This window comes from Neomonachus schauinslandi, chromosome 12 (assembly GCF_002201575.2).
Source record: "Neomonachus schauinslandi chromosome 12, ASM220157v2, whole genome shotgun sequence".
Lineage (NCBI taxonomy): Eukaryota > Metazoa > Chordata > Mammalia > Carnivora > Phocidae > Neomonachus > Neomonachus schauinslandi.
In genome coordinates, this window is record NC_058414.1 from 48,324,379 (window position 1) to 48,346,916 (window position 22,538).

Genomic DNA, 22,538 nt, shown 5'->3' on the forward strand with positions numbered 1-22,538 from the left:
CTCTGAAGAAGACATACAAATGGCTAACAGACACATGAAAAAATGTTCATCATCATTAGCCATCAGGGAAATGCAAATCAAAACCACATTGAGATACCACCTTATACCAGTTAGAATGGCAAAAATGGACAGGGAAAGAAACAACAAATGTTGGAGAGGTTGTGGGAAAAGGGGAACCCTCTTACACTGTTGCTGGGAATGCAAGTTGGTACAGCCACTTTGGAAAACAGTGTGGAAGTGCCTCAAAAATTTAAAAATAGAGCTACCCTACGACCCAGCAATTGCACTCCTGGGTATTTACCCCAAAGACACAGATGTAGTGAAAAGAAGGGCCATATGCACCCCAATGTTCATAGCAGCAATGTCCGCAATAGCCAAACTGTGGAAAGAGCTGAGATGCCCTTCAACAGATGAATGGATAAAGAAGATGTGGTCCATATATACAATGGGATATTACTCAGCCATCAGAAAGGATGAATACCCAACTTTTACATCAACATGGATGGGACTGGAGGAGATTATGCTAAGTGAAATAAGTCAAGCAGAGAAAGTCAATTATCATATGGTTTCACTTATTTGTGGAACATAAGGAATAACATGGAGGACATTAGGAGAAGGAAGGGAAAAATGAGGGGGGGGAATTGGAGGAAGAGATGAACCATGAGAGACTATGGACTCTGAGAAACAAACAGGGTTTTAGAGGGGAGGGGGGAGGGGGGATTGGTTAGCCCGGTGATGGGTATTAAGGAGGGCACGTACTGCATGGAGCACTGGGTGTTATACGAAAACAACTGATCGTGGATCACTACATCAAAAACTAATGATGTAATGTATGGTGACTAACATAACATAATAAAATTTTTAAAAAAAAGAAAAAACAAAGAAGTATAGGCCAACATCCCTGATGAACATAGAAACAAAAAGTCTCGGCAAAATGCTAGCAAAGAATCCAGCAATACATTAAAAAAAGTATTCGCCATGATCAAGTGTTATTTATTCCTGTGTTGCAAAGGTGGTTTCATAATCACAGATCAATTAATGTGATATATCACATCAATAGGAGAAAGGATTAGAACCCTATAATCATTTCAATAGATGCTGAAAAAGCATTTGACAAACTACAACATCCATTTATAATAAAAACCCTAAAAAAATAGGCTTAGAGGGAACATACCTCAACATAATAAAGCCATTTATGAAAAATCCACAGCCAATATCATTTTTTTTTAAGATTTATTTATTTAGGGGCACCTGGGTGCCTCAGTCGTTAAGCATCTGCCTTTGGCTCAGGTCACGATCCCAGACTCCTGGGATCGAGCCCCACATGGGGCTCCTAGCTCAGCGGGAAGCCTGCTTCTCCTTCTCCCACTCCCCCTGCTTGTGTTCCCTCTCTCTATGTGTCTCTCTCTGTAAACAGATAAATAAAATCTTTAAAAAAAAAAAAAAGATTTATTTATTTATTTGACACAAAGAGAGACAGAGAGAGCACAAGCCGGGGGAGCAGCCGAGGGAGAAAGAGAGGCAGGCTCTCTGCTGAGCAGGGAGCCCGATGCGAGGCTCAATCCCAGGACCTCAAGATCATGACCTGAGCCGAAGGCAGATGCTTAACCAACTGAGCCACCCAGGTGCCCTGCCAATATAATCCTTAGTGGTAAAAAACTGAGTTTTCCCCGAACACTGGGAATAAGACAGGGATGTCCCCTCTCACCACTTTTATTCCACATAGTACCGGAAGTCTTAACCACAGCAACCAGACAAAAAAAAAGAAATAAAAGGAATCCAAATTCGTAAGGAAGAAGTAAAACTTACACTATTTGCAGACGACATGGTACCATATATACAGAAATCCCTAAAAACTCCACAAAAAAACTGCCAGAACTGATAAATGCATTCAGTAAAATTACAGGATACAAAAGCAATGTGCAAAACTCTGCTGCATTTCTATACACCAATAATGAAGCAGCACAAAGAGAATTTTTTTAAAGGCAATTTATAATTCCACCCCAAATAATAAGATATCTAGGAATAAACCTAACCAAAGAGGGGAAAGATCTGTACTCTGAAAACTGTAAAACACTGATAAAAGAAATTCAAGATGACACAAACAAATGGAATGGCATTCCATGTTCATGGGTTGGAAGAGCAAATACTGTTAAAATGTCTATGTTACCCAAGGCAATCTACATATTTAATGCAATTCCTATCAAAATACCAACAGCAGTTTTCACAGAGCTGGAACAAACAATCCTAAAATGTGTATGGAACCACAAAAGACCCCAAATAGACAAAGCAATCTTGAAAAAGAAAAGCAAAGATGGAAGGATCACAATTCCAACTTCAAGTTGTAGTCATCAAAGCCGTATGGTAGTGGCACAAAAAAGAGACATATACAGCAACAGAACAGAAAACCCAGAAATAAACCCATGATTACATGGTCAATTAATCTTCAACAAAGCAGGAAAGAATATCCAATGAGGAAAAGACAGTCTCTTCAACAAATCATGTTGGGAAAACTGGACAGCAACATGCAAAAGAATGAAACCTGACCACTTTCTTACACCATACACAAAAATAAATTCAAAATGGATCACAGACATAAATGTGAGACCTGAAACCATAAAAATCCTAGAAGAAAACACAGGCACTAACCTCTTTGACACTGGCTGTAGCAACATTTTTCTGGGCATATTCTCCTGAGGCAGGGGAAACAAAAGCAAAAATAAACTATTGGGACTTAAGATAAAAAGCTTCTGCACAGCAAAGAAAAAATTCAACCAAATTAAAAGTTAACCTAAAGAATAGAAGAAGAAATTTTCAAATGACATATCTGATAAAGAGTTAGTATGCAATATATATAAAGAACTTATAAAAAATAAATAAATAACCCAATTAAAAAATGGGCAAAAGACATGAACATACAGTTCTCCAAAAGAGACATCCAGATAGCCAGCCAATAGACACATGAAAAGATGCTCAATATCGCTCATCATTAGGAAAATGCAAATCAAAGCCACAATGAGGTATCACCTCACATCTGTCAGAATGGCTAAAATCAACAACACAAGAAACAACAAGTTTTGGCGAGGATATGGAGAAAGGGGAACCCCTCTTGCCCTGTTGGTGGAAATGCAAACTGGTGCAGCCACACTGGAAAATAGTATGGAGGTTCTTAAAAAGTTAAAAATCAAACTACCCTATGATTCAACAATGGCGCTACTGGGTATTTATGCAAAGAGTCCAAAAACATTAATCCAAAAAGATACGTGCACACTTATGTTTACAGCAGTATTAACTACAATAGGCAAACTATGGGAAAAGCCCAAGTGTCCATCCATTGATGAATGAATAAAGATGTAGTATATATACAATAGAATGTTACTTAGCTGTAAAAAGAATGAAATCTTGCCATTTGCAAGGACGTGGATGGAGCTAGACAGTATAATGCTAATTGAAATAAGACAGAGAAAGACAAATACCATATGATTTCACTCATATGTGGAATTTAAGAACCAAAACAGATGAACAAAGGCAAAAAGTTTGAGATAAACCAAGAAACAGACTTTTAATTATAGAGAACCGTGGTTACTAGCAGGGAGGGGGATGGAGGAATAGGTGAAATAAATGATAAGGATTAAGGAGCACACTTGTGATGAGCACCAGATGATATATGGAAGTGTTGAATCCCTCTATTGTACACCTGAAACTAATATTACACTGTAAGTTAAATGGAATTTGAAACTTAAAAAAAAAAATGCTTTGTTTTACCTCATAGTTAATTTGCGATTAACTGTACCTTTTCCAATGCAGACAACTGTGTGAATATAAGACTACTTTATATACACATTTCCTATTATCAAATACTTCACTATAGATGGAAATCCATATAAATATACTGATGCTAAAATAAATTCAGCTTCAAAATAAGACTTATCTAAAAACACGAAAAGAGGGACACCTGGGTGGCTCAGATGGTTAAGCATCTGCCTTCGGCTCAGGTCATGATCCCGGGGTCCTGGGATTGGGTCCCACATCAGGCTCCCTGCTCCTTGGGGAGCCTGCTTCTCCTTCTGCCTCTCTCGCTCTCTCTCTGTCTCTCATAAATAAATAAATAAATAAATAAATAAATAAATAAAATCTTTAAAAAAATAAAAACAAAATAAAATAAAAAACAAAAACACGAAAAGAGAAGTCAGATTTTGACACTTGCTGGATACCACAACTTGGGGACTTTAGTCAAAAGCGTGCCTAAAGTTAGTTACATCAAAATTCCCATACTAAACAAAAGATACGGACTTGAACGAACATTAAGATTCATCAAACATACATGCCGTTCCAGTGACAAGTAAATTTGCGGAACAAAAGGCACATGCAAGACATTTATCAAGGATATGCTTTGTAGAGTCTTAAAATATCGAAACAAGAAAATACTTTCATGAGAATAAAATTTGTTGACCAGCACTACTTGGCATTCAAGTGAAAAAGCAACTCAGAAAGGACCACTTACAGAATATGAAGCACTCAGATCACAGGATGAAAAGAAGCTTTATCCTGGTAAAGGAAAAACTGCTATGGCTGGATAAGCCTTTAACTACCAGAATTAACAAAGAAGAAAACTAAACAGTAGCCAACCCATCATTCTGAATCTATGATTTTGAGTTTTAATTGTTGCTCATTCTCTGGGCATGTCCAGAAATCTGCGAGGTCAGTTATGTTTCTCCCACACTCTCTAGAAGATTATACCATGTGGTTAGCACAGCACCGTAAAAGAATACATCCGGTCACAACTGTGTGCTCACTCTTCAGCAGGCCAGATGGAGAGAGAGTTTTAAGCCAACAGAATCAGAGCTGGGTAGGCTGAACTTCACCAACCATTGGCTGTACTGACTAGAAGAGCACTAATGAGTCTAGCACCCAGTACAGCAGTCAACTTGAGTAGCTTATGACTCAGAGGTGCCAAGCGGCCATGTCCCAGAGTGAAGTCAGGCTTCAAGACAAGAGAGACCTGGGTTTAAATTGTGCATCTTGCTCTTACTGTAGGACCAAGAGAAAAGTAATGAATCTAAACCACAGTTTACCCATCTTCAAAATGAGAGTTGTATTATGTCTGTTACAACATTATAGTAAAAAGATGAGGGTAACCTATTTAAAACAACTGGCATATCAGGGAAATTCAAATCAAAACCACATTGAGATACCACCTTATACCAGTTAGAATGGCAAAAATGGACAGGGAAAGAAACAACAAATGTTGGAGAGGTTGTGGAGAAAGGGGACCCTCTTACACTGTTGATGGGAATGCAAGTTGGTACAGCCACTTTGGAAAACAGTGTGGAGGTGCCTCAAAAAATTAAAAATAGAGCTACCCTATGACCCAGCAATTGCACTCCTGGGTATTTACCCCAAAGACACAGATGTAGTGAAAAGGAGGGCCATATGCACCCCAATGTTCATAGCAGCAATGTCCGCAACAGCCAAACTGTGGAAAGAGCCGAGATGCCCTTCAACAGACAAATGGATAAAGAAGATGTGGTCCATATATACAATGGAATATTACTCAGCCATTAGAAAGGATGAATACCCAACTTTTACAACAACATGGATGGGACTGGAGGAGATTATGCTAAGTGAAATAAGTCAAGCAGAGAAAGTCAATTATCATATGGTTTCACTTATTTGTGGAACATAAGGAATAGCATGGAGGACATTAGGACAAGGAAGGGAAAAATGAAGGGGGGAAGAATCGGAGGGGGAGATGAACATGAGAGACTATGGACTCTGAGAAACAAACTGAGGGTTCTAGAGGGGAGGGGGTGGGGGGATGGGCTAGCCTGGTGATGGGTATTAGCATGGAGCGCTGGGTGTTATACGAAAACAATGGATCGTGGAATACTACATCAAAAACTAATGATGTATTGTATGGTGACTAACATAAAATAATAAAATTAAAACAAAAATAATTGTCTGAAGAAAACTAAAAAAAAAAAAAAAAATTTTAAATAAATAAAACAACTGGCATGAATGCCATGGGCTCCCAATCCTGGTTTTAAACTTTGACAAAAGTATATATACCCAATTTTATATCATCTCTGAGAAAAAAGTTTATATAAGAATAGGTACATTGGGTCACAATATGAGTCTCTTAGGAGCAGGTAAAGTGGTGTCGCGAGAGAAAAGAGCCACCTCTCCCCATAATTTAAATTTTTTTCAACTCTAAGGAAAAAAATGTAGCTGTACCCTACAACACACAACTACATTCCATTAAACTCAATGTTAGATACTACAAAAAATAAAAACAAAAGAAAGAGCAAGACGACATCATCTCAAGTTCACTGAATCAATCTAAAAGAGGTTCACACCAAGTTAATGGGCAACGTTGAAATCCAAATAGAAAATTTAATAATTGTTTTCATATATAAATTTGGTGGTAAAATCAGACCTGAACTTGGACTAGAGGTTCTACAGTCTTTATTCCTGTACTGAATGTAAACATTCATGCATTATAATTTTCATTACGTTGCAAGGTCCTTAATCCCACTGGTGATGTGACTTAATATGTTATGTACTGCATTAACTTCTGAAAATATAAATATTCTGAATTTCAAAACATATATAGGTCAAGGATTTCAGAGAAGGCAATCTAAACAATCTCTGCTTAAGGAAAAAAAGAGGTAATAGCTGTAAAAAGAGGTAACTACCAAAGACAGAAACTTGTAGTTAAAAATTTATTTTCTATCCTTCTTAAATCAGTAATTGCTTAGAACCCTTGATGATCCAATAATATGGACACGGTGACATGACCAACATCATTAAGTTCTTGGAGAAGCACGAGATGATACATATAACACAATGTCTGACACAAAGTAAGTACCCAATAAATACTGTGTTACAGTAGTGCCTAGAAAAATACTTTGAACATTTACTAGGAACAGGCAAACTGGTAAATACCTAGCTCAGACAATCTGCTATATATATTTTATTTTGTAATTTAATTTTTAAAAAATCCAAGGGTGTTCATTTGCCTATGCCTAGTGTTGTTTCTATCAGGCCTCAGAGATAGCATTAGTGCACATCACAGAGGCAGGTAGCAATCCCAGGTAAGCAAACAAGCATTTGGAGCTGATAAAGCACAGTAAGAGTCCTTAATGCAATAAAAATATTATCTAAAAAGAAAGGAGCTGTGAAATACTGAAGAACAGCCTAGAGGAATGTTTCCAAAATTTAACATACAAACTCATCAGCCAGAGTTTTGCCTAAAATGCATATTCTGATTTAATGTGGTGGAGCCACACATCCTGCATTCAGGCTCTCAGGTAATCACCATGCTGTTTATCTAGAGGCCCACATTGAGAGTGGGAAGGCCCCAGAGGAGTGGCCCTCCAAGAATATGATCAACATCACAATCTCCTGGGAAGTTATTAGAAGTGCAAACCCTAGAGCATAAGGAAATTTTTGGAGATGACTGATCAGCCATTTATATCCAGTCAGATTACTTTCCCTGATAACAAAAGAATACTTTTTAAATGCTTAAAAATAAAAATAGCACACTAAAACATGTTACAGAAGAAAAACAGTTCCCTCTCTGTATACAATTTCCAAAACTATAGTCATTACAAGTACAGTTAAAATGCAGGCTTTTACTTTATAAGAAGCCTGCTCTGATAAATTGTAGGCAAATATAATGTGCGCAATTCTCAGTAGGAGCCCTTACCAACTACTCACAAAATAGGTCTTGTCCATTGTACCTAGGTAACAAAGGTATGACTGTGTATGGAAACCAGACTAGTTTTCTATTTCCTTCTGCTGAGAACGTAACCAACCACATCATGGTTTAGCCAACTTCTCCACAGTCATGTTTACACAATGCCTGGCTGATGTGTAAATACATGCCAACATTTTGATTTATAGCTATAGATCATCTGTTTACATGCACGGATACACAAATGTATAAATTATGGTACATTAATGGTTTGCAACACAATATTCTTGAAGGACAAAAACCTTGAGGATAGACTACAAATATACAATGTCATGACCAGAGAAAAGATTTGTTTTGTGAATGTGAAGCCAATTGATTATTCAAACTTTGGGGGGAAACCTATTTAACAAATTGATGCATTCAGAGTTCAGACTCAACATTTTCTTCAACTTCCAAGTCTGAATTCCAAGTTCACCTCTCAGTCAAAACCTGAGCACACAGATCTACCCTTCATCTATTTCAAAGGTGTCAGTAACAGATTGTGAAGCCCCATACTTGGTTCAGGATCGACGCTGTAATTTTTGCCAGGACCACAAGTTTTAACAGTGTTTCTGATGTCACATCAATGGGGACGGAGGGAGGGAGGGACCAGTGTTTCTGGCATCTAGTGAATATAGGCCAGGCACACTGCTCAACAATGTACAATGGACAAAACAGTCTCTGTAACAAAGAATTACCTAGACTAAAATACCAAGGGTGCTGAGGTTCAGAAACCCTGATTGAAATGACGGAGGCTGCAAAAATAGGCAATCAATGTCCCCTGTGCATCATCATTACATTCCTAGTACAGTGTTAAGCACAATGACAAATATTTGTTGATTATTACATAAGCTACCTCTGTGTAGCTGTGAGGCCTAAAGATGGAAAACAATGATAAAGGGGTTATTACACATGCAGTATCTAAACTACAAAACAAAATTGCAATCATTGTCAAGATTGAAAAGGAATTTAACACATCGTCTAGTCTTATTTCTATATATGGGGGAAAAATACCTTCATATGAAAGATGCTATATCATGTACTGATATGGCAGTGTTATGGGGGTGGGGGGTGGGTGACAAGGCCTCTTAAAATCGGTTTTTACTTCTAATAGTGTCAGTGTCCCATACTTTTCATAAATTATTTCCTTTATAAAAATTAAAACCAATGTGACATAAGTAATAAGTGACATTTCACAAGCAGCAAACACAAAATGTAATTATTTTCAAAAAAAAAAAAACACAAATCACAGACCTCTGTGGCCTGCAGACATTTATACTTCTGAGAATTCTGGGATTTAAAATGTCATGAGAAATTCTGAACTGGCTTACATTTTTGAAACACAGGAACTGACAGTCACAAGGCCAAACATACCCTTAATAATCGATTCCGCTGCATACAGATCTCGTTTGTAGGTCACCTAAAGGACAAACAAACCTCATTAGACTTAACAGAGTAGGAAGGAATGTGAGAGCAATAAAATTATGCCCCAAAGGAAATGATTTATTTTGGAGAAACTATAAACACATAGTACTGACAATTTCTAAATTATAACAACATTAGCAAGTTCAGATACATTTTATTTCTGCAAATTGCTGAATACTGGTTTTGGGATCATAAATTGAGATATTATGTGGCCGTGGTTATCAAACTCTTATTAATATAAGTATTATTTCACAGATAATGTGGTAGTGTTTAAATAAAAGTACTAGTACTACTGGTTATTACTGTTTAATAGTAAAGTTTTATGTTGTAAGGAAGGAAAAGTATGTGTAACAAAAATCACTAAATTGCATTCTTAGTTAAAATAAGGTAATTCTCAAAGATTAATGCACATCAAGAGGGACTTCCTTCTCAATTGAAGGAAGTAGATATCTTTATGTAGATAAGGTTCACCTTTCAAGTTTTTTATTAATACATGGATCCGACAGGGACTAGAGGATACCTTCATGTACATAAGAACAATCATTATCTTTCATGAAGATCATGCATCCTCCTTCTAATTGTAACCTGACATAGTCCTAGGGCAGATATTTCCCACAACATATCCTGTGAGCTCAAGTACAGAATATGTCAGGTGTTTGGCAATGCAGAATCAGTTCTTATGTCAGAACTGAAAAACCTAAAAAATAATGCATTGTATTAATAAGTACTATAAGTTTAGGAGTTGGTTCATCATTAAAGTGCCAAGATGATTATGATGAAAGTGGTCTAAAAACCCACTTTGAAAAGTACTTACCAAGTGAGTACATTTCTGTGCCTATAATTCATATTTTTTCCCCTTCAGACTATCTCATAACTAGACTTATACAAAAACTTTGTTTGGCTCAAGTTGCTCAGGGCACTTCTACCCAAAATTAGATTCCCCTGCTATGCCTTTATCCTGGCTGGTGCAAAACATCACCCTACAATCGACAATTCAAGTAATACCTAACATGTAAGACAGACAGAAAATTGGGGTGCCTGGGTGGCTCAGTCAGTTAAGCATCTGACTCTTGGTTTTGGCTCAGGTCATGATATCAGGGTCATGAGATCAAGCTGCCGCCTACGCCCCCGTTGGGCTCTGCCCTCAGGGCAGAGTCTGCTTGAGACTCTCTCTCTCGATCTCTCTCTCCCTCTGCCCCTCCCCACTCCCGTGCTCTAATAAATAAATCTTAAAAAAAAAAAAATAGATAGAAAATTGCTTGAGCCTTCAACTAAACTATTGAAGTCACATATGACATTGTTATATGACTGACAAAACAAGTATATGCCAACCAAAACTAGTACTATAGTTACTGATCCACAGTGAAATTCCAGTATCTGGACAGAAAATAGAAAACAGACATTGAAAGGTCCATGCTATGTATTTCACCAAATTAAACAATATACTGATCTCATTCATTCATTCAAAACATATTTATGAAATAACTACTCTGTTCTAGGTCCTGTTCTAAGTTTTGGGGAGAGAGCAATGAAAAGAATAAGTAAAATTCCTTAACCTGTGGAAACAGTATTTTCGTAGAAAAATCTTCCTGTAAAAATTCCATCAAAGATTTTCTTCTTTTTGCTCAAAAACCCAAAGTTAACTAGATCACCAAAATCAGGCTTCAATACTTGTAATTCAAATGAGAAAATAGTGTTTTTCTTTAATAATTTTCTGCTGTATAGGGTAAACTCAGAACTGAAATGGGAAGAGGCCTAATTACCGTTATTCATTTTGTATTCCTTTTGGCTTTGAGGAATGAAACTGCATTCAAAATCACAATAGAGCAACTGGAAAAGTAACTTCTACTTTCTATGCCCAAAGATATCTTAATGACGAATTTTTTTAAGTTAAGGAAAAATTGGTCTCAACTCCTAAAATCCCTTTTCTAGCATTCCTGCAAGACTAAACAGTTTTACATTGCAATCACTCTTGGTTAAGTTACCTATTAGAATCAGCTAAAGGTCCTTTCTCCACTATTATGATTAACTGTATAATCAGGAAAGACTACTAAATTTCCTTTTGTCTACTTTTTCTTGTAGGTTGTGGATACCTATTACACACAGATTAAAGCTTTTTTTTTATTGTTTACTAATATCTTCCACATAAAGCCTTATTTAATACTTCAACCCACTTCTCACCAAACACGGATCTAAGAAAAATTAAGTACAAAATGTTTCTCACAAACTGTTAAAGTACTGCGTTTAAAAATAGCTTTATTTTTTTTTCCTAATTGAAACAGTTAACGTACTTCAAAGGGAACAGTACTGGAAAATGTTGCAATTCTGAACTGATGAGTTACACTTTTTCTGTCAAACTTTTACAGTTATATGGGCTGCCCTTTCCTTATTTTTCTTAATTTTCAAAAGTTTATTAAATCAGTTCGAAGTTGATTTCCTTCTGTCAGTATGATCTGTAGTTTTCCTTGGACCTTGCACAATACGTTATGAAAATTTGTTAACTTAAAAAAAAAATTCAACCCTTTAGTGATGGAAGAGAGCCCTCCATCCTCTGACTCACTTATTTTCATATTGCTCAGTAGAGGCTCAGAAGCCACCTCAAGACAAATGCTCAGGGCCCCACATTTGCCCCTCACCTAGTTAAGCTCAATTTTTGTCTCTTTTCTTTGTGCTCCTGTGTAATAGTTCATCTGAGTCAAGTGTGCAACTAAAAGAAAATAATATTCAATACAAGAGAAACCTGAAAGTCAGAAACTCTGAGTTTCTGACTCTGAGGCCAGGCCTCCCTCAGCTGCCTCAAGGTGGGTTCCACACACTATCACACCTACCTGTGTCACTCTGTGTTGACAATATAGTAACAGACTTTTCAGAGCCTCCTTCAGTTGGCCACCATCTTACGTGAATCAGACAACACTTAGTCCCCATTTTTCCTATCTTTTAACTCGTAAGAAAATGAGTATGTAGCTCTAATAATTAGAAGTCAGAAAAAATTAAATTTTACAAAATATAGTATGTTTATTAGACACAAATTTAGATTTGGGGATGTATCTGTTTTATTTCCATTTCATCAATTAGGTCTATCTAGAAAATATCTCTTTCCTCTAGACTAGATGAAAATCTCTTAAAAGAAACAATGTTACCACACTGTATTTTTGAGATTTAAAGGAAGGGAGGTTATTTTGTTTTTGTTTTTTTTAAGATTTTATTTATTTGTCAGAGAGAGAGAGCATGCACAAGCAGGGGGAGTGACAGACAGAAGGAGAAGCAGGCTCCCCGCTGAGCAGGGAGCCCGATGCAGGACTCAATCCCAAGACTCAAAGGCAGACACTTAACTGACTTAGCCACCCAGGCATCCCTGTTTTTGTTTTTAAACAAAGATGCCATAACACGTGATCTGAAAAAGAAAAAAAAAAAAAGTAGTTCCCATCAAAAGGATTCCTGAAAAGTCAGGAATATGGGATGATTTCAAACACTTCAGAAACTCCTCCTAAACAAGTATTTTTAGACAATGAACAGTTTAATTTCTTCAATTCCTGGTTATAATCTTTTATGCCTTAAGGATAGTTGTAAATTTAGAAACAAAAAGCCTGTTCAATTAGTTCTGTATAGTGTAGAAAGTGAGCAAGTATTTAAGTATATTGGGACAAAAATATGGTACAATTATAAATTAAAGGAATGGAAGTTTTTATGTCCACTGGGTCAAATTTTGTCAAATAACAGTGTGTCTGGCAAGGTCTGGCAAGGCACTACCCTTCAGGGAAAGCATGAGAGCCAATTCCTATCCCAGAAATCAGTCCTATTCTCTTCCATGATTGGTTAGTCTTTGTCATGAGGAGTGGGGGTTGTCCTCTACCCTGCATGGTGATTTTAAACAATTAATGTTTCCTCCAGGCCCCAAAGGAGCCACTGCATGAGGTATGGCATAACTCTGAACATTTATTTCTTGCTTTACTTCTAAAAAAAGTATGTAAAATACAAAATAACCCTCCCAGATTTCTGGTGGCAGTTCAAATAGTCCCACATGCAGGCATGAGACATTTCTAGTCATTCCTCATACCACTGTGGGGGTGAACTCCCTGATTTCTGAGGGGTAGGAGAAGGTATCCTGGATCTGTGTTTCAGAATCATCCTTGCCCTACTTTTTATGGTAGTAAAATGCCTCCTGAAATGCATTTTTCACCGTTTCAAGATTTATGAATCATGAGCCATGTAGTTGGCTCAGCTACCTGAGTCCAGTACTGGTTTTAGCTTCAGTGTACTAAATCTTTTTTCAGATCCAAATTTTTAAAAATGGTAGCACTTTTGGTGTTAGTATAGAATTAGAACACTAATTTCTAAGTATACATTACTGCTTTGGTTTAAACAGAAACCGAGTAACTTTTATCCTTACAAAATGCCAAGACCACAAAATTAAATGACGAGCCTATACTGAAGACAATTCATACAATGTCATCAAGAAGCTTTAGAGGGCTATACCAACAGCTAGGGAAGTATCAGAAGGAAGAAAAAAGGGGGGTGGGAGAAGATGATGAGAGACAGGAGGCAGAAAGAGGAAACAAGGACCCTAAAACTGTAATACTTGCACTCAAAATCATTTCACCTCAATTATCAGAAGAAATATGGTACCAGAAAAGAACTCCTATCTGCCATTTGAAAGACTTTCTGCCCAATCCATTGCATTCTATGCCCTTTTAAAATCCAAGGTCCCATTATTCAAACATTGTAAAGGAGGAGAAGTCCTGGGAAAGCCAATCCCTGACTTAGTGCACTTACAGTTGGTTCCCATGAAAGGGAAGCAGAGCACCAAGACGTGAGAACTAATACTAATACTGTGTTGCTGGAGAAAGCAGTGAAATAGAAGATTAAAAAAAAAAAAATCTAAAACAAAATTGAAATAAATTTGTGAGGAACAAGTGGAAAATTTCAAGAGCAATCTGTTACTTTCCTCTCTGCACATCTCAGAGGGCTTGACAAGTTTCAAATAGGCTCTGAACACCCACAGAAAAAGATCACCACACACCCTACAACATCAAAAATGAGGCCAGAGAGTATTAAATGAACATGTGAGCAGCAATAAAACTTGTCTGTGAGTTTCCACTTTCATCTCCCGTTGCCAGCAAATTAAGTCTAGCCCACAGCCAAAAGGCGTTGTACAGAGATGAGTGTCAGGATGTGTAACAAAACACCTAATTGGTAAACAACATAGTCCTCACAATATGTTTACTACCATCTGAGCCACAGACAGAAAAGGATACACAAAATGAATAAAATGTTTGCCTGCTGGGTTGAAGACATTCGGATATCCTTAAAAGAATAATATTGTGTAAGGCAATAATCCAGACATACCAATATTTTGTAATTTTGTAATTTCAGTCATTTTAAGTATGTATGAGACAATCTTAGCATAGGGCAAGGCCTATCAGATTACTGTACAGAATACTTAATGAACTCATAGGGCTTTCTGTTTTATTTTTAAGTCAATGAGGAAATATGCTTTTGAGTTCATATCATCTTAGAGTTAGGATGAATCTTTCCTTATCAGATTTAGGTGGATGCTTTATAAAGATTTCATCCCTTGGGGCACCTGGGTGGCTCAGTTGGTTAAGCGTCTGCCTTTGGTTCAAGTCATGATCCCGGGGTCCTGGGATTGAGCCCCACATCGGGCTCCCTGCTCAGTGGGGAGCCTGCTTCTCCCTCTCCTGCTCCCCCTGCTTTCCTGCTCTCTGTCAAATAAATAAATGAAATCTTTAAATAAATATATATATAAACATATATATATATCCAAGCTCTCTCTCTATATATGAAATATATGTTTCATCCCGTATTTCAAAAGCAGCAATACTTCAGAAAATAAAACTACCCTACCCTCTTTCAGAAAACACTGTTCAATTCAATACATCTCTACCTTCAAAACAAAGGAAAGCCACACTGAAACACTCCAGCTCTAATTACTTCACTCCCTCGAAAACAAAGAAGTTGGTCATTAGGAGTCAAACCTTACTATATTCAAGAGTCTAACTCCTCATTGGGGCCACCAAGTGGGTCCAGTCACCCATCCCACTAAGTCAGAACTATGGCAGATATTTCTTGAACCCAGTTAAGTTGGAGCTACCACCCTCCAGGGCCTGGAAGGAAATATTGCTACTGTGGAAAGCTGAGTTTCATCCTCAGTCCAGTGGAGTTTAAGGAAACTGAATGTAAGACTATATAGAGAGGGAAGAAAAAAATTGAATAAAACCATTTTATCAGCTAAAATGGAATTTGTTTGAATAAATTATCTCAAAGTGAATTTTCTGCAAACCAAGAAATAGAAATGATACATACTTTGATGCTCAGGAAACCCAGTAAAACTCTTAATGCCTTTAATGTATACATACATACATACATACCTTTATACCTCAAAATACTTAATGAGTATGAAACCAAGCATTTTTATACTACCTCTCCATATTCTTAAGCACCTGGAAAGTGTTTATACTTGCAGAATGTGTCTTAGGAATGACCTATAAACACAGCCAAGATCCAGAGCAAAATGCAAACTTCCTTACCTTCCAGAGGTCAGGTGATCCTTCCACAAGTTTGGCATTAATGTGACCATATTTTAGAGCCAACTGCAAACACTCAGTTCCAAATTCCAAGTCATAGTCACTACACTGGGTAGAAAAAAAAGTTCAAATATATTTTTAAGTAAAACTTTGTTTTATTTCATAATCAATATATAAAAGGGCCTAGAGAACTAAAAAAATCTTTGATTAGGTACTGATTCATCAAGTTCCATAATAATTGTCCCTATGCCCTAAATGTCAAAAGATACAGGAAGTAGGTAAGTTGCAATCTTAAGTTTTGAACTTCCTCAATAGTTTCAGGAGTCAAATAAATAGACTACTTTTTTTTTTATTATAAGCTACTTTTCCAAACATGTTTCTAAAATGCCTGAAAGTATGGCTGAAGTTTTTTTGTATCAGGATTTTATCTAACAAATATATGTATTCATCCAACTCCAACCCCTATGCTATATTTATATTAAAATATTTGCAAATCATAGCTTTTGTTCATTTTAATATTTTACTTGTCAATATGTCTTAAAAATTTATATTTTGATTTTGAACATGAAAACAGTTCAGTATTCTGTTATTAGACAAAAAAGGAGAGCCTGGGGCACCTGGGTGACTCAGTCAGTTTAGCCTCCTGCTCTCCGTTTCAGCTCAGGTCTTGATCTCAGGCTCATGAAATCAAGTCCCGCATCAGGATCCATGCTCAGCTGGGAATCAGCTTGAGATTCTCTCCCCATGGCCCTCTCCCCACTTGCTTGCACGCTCTAATAAATAAATCTTAAAAAAAAAAAAAAATGGAAAGGCCTCTCATAGATTTAATAAAGTACAAGCAACATTTTTAAGGATTTTTAGCAAAACCATTAAAATGACCAATACAATTCAGCTGAAAAATACTGTGTCCTGATCATATCCAAGCTCTATATTAAGGAGCAGCATTTAAAAGATAAATGCGATGTGTATTAGGTCCTCAAGGAAATCAAATCTTTTTTTTTAAATTTTTTTTAAGATTTTATTTACTTATTAGAGAGAAAGAGATGAAGAAATCACAAGTGGTGGGGATGGGCAGAGGGAGAGGGAGAAGTAGACTCTGCTGAGCAGGGAGCCCAATGTGGGGCTCAGCTGGATCCCAGGACCCCAAGATCATGACCTGACCATGACTGAGATCATGACTGCCTTTGGCAGTCGCTTAACTGACTGAGCCACCCAGGCTCCCCAAGGACTCATATCTTAAAGAAGAAGCTGATTTTGAACAAATATTTTGCAACAGACTATGATAGATGCAACACTAGAATATCTACAAGTAGACCAGGAGATAAAACACTTAATTCTGTGTGAAGGCATTATAAAGGCCTTTCAAAGCAAATGATCTCTGATCTCATTCTAAAGACTGAACAAAATTGTAGGAGAAAGGTATACCTGTAGGGCAAAAGGTGGCATACAGAGAAGTTTCAGACATCTGATAGATTTATGTTTTAGAACAAACATCCCCAGGTAAGGAAGGCTGCAGAAAGGCCACAAATATCAGTACAACATTTAGCACCCATTTCCAGGGCTGTTTTGCTGTACTAGAGATTTCAAAATTCTAACTATAATGGTATGTTAAGGTAATGGACAAGAAAATAGAACCACCAAATGTACATAGTCCCAAATTGACCAGAATGGTCTCTCAGCTTAAATCTTCTTTTATGATATGCTACTTAACATATTTCTTAGACATTGTAATTTTTTAAAAAGCATTATCAACATTAGTTATATTCAAGTAAGACAAATGTTAAGCCTCTTCTTTGTACTTCCCGCATTTGTACATACTCATTTAGCAGTATTTGAGATCTATATACAGTCAACAGAATGCTCTCTTTAACACATGGTCAAATCCCAAAGATGACCAGCAATAGCCCTCTTCCTACTCTTTTCAGAGGCAAGATATTTAACACATTTGTGGAAAGCCTTAAAGGTGCTCACTAAGTACATGTTGAGAGGAGACCACAAGAACAGGTACCACCCTCCTATCTTAGGTGGTGAAAAGAGAATTACTTGATGCTCTACTCCTGACAATCACATGTTGTACCAGGCAAGATGGCAGCAGCCTACAAAGTGTATGATGTCTTTAGGATACCAGTCACTAGAGCCAATGGGAAACACAGAAAACTCTGGGTCCGGTATATATGGAATATATACTGGAAACAGGCTGAGCAATCTTGGCAGAACGAGTAGCCTGAATTTGTCATTTGTTGTATAGACTACTATTACAACTATTTATGGGGGGTTTTGGTCATTTCTGCAACAAAAATTTTACTTTTGCAGGAAGTTCAAAAAAAATACATGCTTAATAACCTGTTAAATTCTGAATTTCTGCATTTCTCAATAACACTGATGATGACTTCTACTTTTGTATAAGATATGGAAAGCTGGAAAAAATAATGTTTAGTTCTGAAGAAAAATCACATAAACTACAAAAGCATAACTTTTTCTTGTACCCACCATAGCTGAGGTCACAAGATGACCAAGTAGCCTTAAATCTAAGAAAAGGCATGCCTCCCCCAAGGACAGAGAGGATACCATCACCAGCTCACCTACGGTACAGCACAACCACAAGAGACAGCAGATGTCATACAAGCAGGTAAGAAGAAATAAACGGATAATCTCAACACACTGCTAAGTACTGAGTGGAGGTGACTATGAGAATACAGAACCTCTGGGAGTCAAATACTCAACAGGAGTGTTTATATCTTGCAGGCTCTGCTTCAGTAACCTACTACTACGAGCTCATGAACAGTATATTACTATTTGAAGGTGCCTGTGACTACATGTACTTTCTACACTCAAGGCATACACTAAACATTTTTAAGTTAAAAATAAATCAATAATGGTAAGACAGAATCATTAAACAATGAGAAATTAATACAAAGGTAGGCAAAGAGAAAAACAGAACATATGGAACAAATAGAAAACAACTAGGACAATGGTAGATTTTAAATCAAGAAAGTCAATTCAGTGTGTAATGGCTGAAAATTTTTATCTTTATTATCCAGCATGGGAATCATAGTGATATCCCTGATCACATAACATACACACACTGATTCTAAGAACCCTCTGCCCCCCTAAACTTGCAGCCCAAAAGAATGCCAAACAATATTCCTCCCAGGCAGAAACTCTTAAGTATACTATTGTCAGAGGTCCCCAAATACAGTCCATCTCAGTCATGTTACAATGAAACTCAAAGTCAAAAAGCTCCACTTATGAAACCTACCAACTCCCATCAGTCTCCAACACATAAGCATGAGCAGAAAGCCCAGATTTAACTGAAACCCAAGACTAACATGAAATGTAAGGTCAAAAAGGCAAAACATAAAATCTTTTGGAGGAACTCTGCAGTTAAAAAAAGATTTCAGGGGGCGGAGCAAGATGGCGGAGGAGTAGGAGACCTGGATTTCGTCTGGTCTCAGGAATTCAGCTGGATAGGGATCAAACCATTCTGAACACCTACAAACTCAGCAGGAGATCGAAGAAAAGAAGAGCAACAACTCTCTCATCAGAAAAGCGTCCACTTTCTGGAAGGTAGGACGTGCGGAGAAGTGAATCTGAGGCGATATTCGGGAGGATAGACAGCGGGGGAGGGGCCTCCGTCGGCCACTTCTGGCAAGTGATAGAGCCACGGAGCACAAAATCGGAACTTTTAAAAGTCTGCTCCGCTGAGGGACGTCACTCTGGTGGCTAAGCGGGGGGTGGAACCCTCCGGGACAGTGTGGTCTCAGGACCCACGGGTCACAGAAAGACCGGGGGTGCCTGAGTGTGGCAGAGCTCCCAGGTATCGGAGCAGGGAAGCCGGCTGCAGAGGCGGAGCCCAGGCGCGGGCTCTCAGCTCGGGGTTGCCATAAACCGTGATCCGCGGCACAGTCGGGCCACTGCTCCTCCAGCAGGGACCCAACAAGCGGCAGACCCGGGGAGACTCACCTTCCTCCCCCGGGAGGAGCCGCGCGGGAGCACAACGCAGGGATCTGCTGGGTTTGGAGACTCCACACCGGGTCATGTGCCAGAGATAGAAACACTCGGTCACAGGCCGGGTGAGCACGGAGTGTGGCCGGAGACCGGGGAGACGGGAGTGACTGATGGCTTTTCTCTGGGGGCTCACTGAGAAGCGGGGCCCCGAGTTCTCGGCTCCTCCACGGCGGAGATTGGGAGGCCGCCATTTTCACTCTCCGCCTCCAAAGCTGTACGGAAAGCTCGCAGGGAACAAAAGCCCCGGAGAGCAAACCCGAGCAGATTACTTAGCTGGGAGGGGGGCAAGGGCGGGGCAGTTCTGCCTCCGGCAGAGACGTTTGGAAACCACGGCAACAGGCCCCTCCCCAGAAGATCAGCGAGAACAGCCAGCCAAGACCAAGTTTACCCACCAATGAGAACGGCAGAACTCCAGCTCTAGGGGACTACTGCACATAGAATTCATGGCTTTTTTACCATGATTCTGTAGTCTTTCAAAGTTAATTTTTTTTTAACTGTCTTTTTTTCTTTTTGAATTTTTCTTTTTCCCTTTTTCAACCAACATCTTATCAATCCTTTTTAAAAAAAAAAAAAAACATTTTTATTTTTCATTTTTAGAGTCATATTCTATCCCTTCATAGTAGTTACCCGTATTTTTGGCTTATATATATAAGTTGTTCTCTCTTTAAAATTTTGAGATAGTTTCTTCTAACAGATCAAAATATACCCTAAATCTCTAGTATATGGTGTTTTCTATTCCCCTGCCTGATCACATCCTCCCTTTTTTTTCTTTTTTTAAATCCTCTTCTTTCTTTTTTCAAACAACTTCTTATCAATTCCTTTTATAAAATTTTTTATAATTTCCATCTTTACAGTCATATTCCATCCCTTCATCATATCAACCCTTATTTTTGTACATATATAAGTTTTTCTTTCTTTAAAATTTTGGGAGGCACTTTCTTCTAAAAGACCAAAATACACGCCAAATCTAGTGTGTGGCACTGATCATATTTGATCACATTCTGGTTTTTTTGTTGTTGTTGTTTTGGTTTGTTTTTGTTTTTATCTTTATCTTTTTCTTTTTTTTCTTTTTCTTTTTTCTCTCTTTCCTTTTCTTTTCCCACTGCTTCAGGTTTTTTCTGATTTGTTTAGAGTATATTTTCTGGGGACGTTGTTACTCTGCTAGCATTTTGTTCTCTCATTAATCTATTCTCCTCTGCACAGAATGACAAGACGGAAAAAATCACCTCAACAAAAAGAACAAGAGGTAGTACCGACTGCCAGGGACCTACTCAATACGGACATTAGTACAATGTCAGATCTAGAGTTCAGAATCATCACTTTAAAGATACTAGCTGGGCTTGAAAAAAATATGGAAGTTATTAGAGAAACCCTTTCTGGAGAAGTAAAAGAACTAAAATCCAACCAAGTAGAAATCAAAAAGGCTATTAATGAGGTGCAATCAAAAATGGGGGCGCTAACTGCTAGAATAAATGAGGCAGAAGAGAGAATCAGTAATATAGAAGATGAAATGATGGAAAATAAAGAAGCTGAGAAAAAGAGAGATAAACAACTACAGGATCACGAGGGCAGAATTCGAGAGATAAGCGATACCATAAGACGAAACAACATTAGAATAATTGGGATCCCAGAAGAAGAAGAAAGAGAGAGAGGGGCAGAAGGTATAATGGAGCAAATTATAGCAGAGAACTGCCCTAATTTGGGGAAGGAAACAGGCATCAAAATCCAGGAAGCACAGAGAACCCCTCTCAAAATCAATAAAAATAGGTCAACACCCCGACATCTAATAGTAAAACTTACGAGTCTCATAGACAAAGAGAATATCCTGAAAGCAGCTCGGGAGAAGAGATATGTAACCTACAAGGGTAGAAACATTAGATTGGCAACAGACCTATCCACAGAGACCTGGCAGGCCAGAAAGGACTGGCAGGATATATTCAGAGCACTAAACGAGAAAAATATGCAGCCAAGAATACTATATCCAGCTAGGCTGTCATTGAAAATTGAAGGAGAGATAAAAAGCTTCCAGGACAAACAAAAACTAAAGGAATTTGCAAACACAAAACCAGCCCTACAGGAAATCTTGAAAGGAGTCCTCTAAGCAAAGAGAGACCCCAAAAGCAACATAGACCAGAAAGGAACACAGACAATATACGGTAACAGTCACCTTACAGGCAATACAATGGCACTAAATTCCTATCTTTCAATAGTTACCCTGAATGTAAATGGGCTCAATGCCCCAATCAAAAGACACAGGCTATCAGACTGGATTAAAAAACAAGACCCATCGATATGCTGTCTGCAAGAGACTCATTTTCGACCCAAAGACAGCCCCAGATTGAAAGTGAGGGGGTGGAAAACCATTTACCATGCTAATGGACACCAAAAGAAAGCTGGGGTGGCAATCCTTATATCAGACAAATTAGATTTTAAACCAAAGACTGTAATAAGAGATGAGGAAGGACACTATATCATACTTAAAGGATCTATCCAACAAGAAGATCTAACAATTGTAAATATCTATGCCCCTAACATGGGAGCAGCCAATTATATAAGGCAATTAATAACAAAAGCAAAGAAACACATCGACAACAATACAATAATAGTGGGGGACTTTAACACCCCCCTCACTGAAATGGACAGATCATCTAAGCAAAAGATCAACAAGGAAATAAAGACTTTAAATGACACACTGGACCAAATGGACTTTACAGACATATTCAGAACATTCCATCCCAAAGCAACGGAATACACATTCTTCTCTAGTGCCCATGGAACATTCTCCAGAATAGATCACATCCTAGGTCATAAATCAGGTCTCAACC

At 37.9% G+C, this 22,538-nt stretch overlaps 1 protein-coding gene across 1 annotated transcript in view; it reads right to left on the reverse strand.

Moving 5' to 3' along the window:
• CRPPA (CDP-L-ribitol pyrophosphorylase A) overlaps positions 1-22,538 on the reverse strand; it is a 310,974-nt gene that overhangs the window by 190,959 nt on the left and 97,477 nt on the right. The window contains exons 4-5 of the mRNA XM_021689627.2: positions 15,709-15,813; positions 9,110-9,155 (exon numbers count right to left, since the gene is read on the reverse strand). Coding sequence (XP_021545302.1) covers positions 9,110-9,155; positions 15,709-15,813 — 151 coding nt within the window. The remainder of the gene's footprint in view (positions 1-9,109; positions 9,156-15,708; positions 15,814-22,538) is intronic.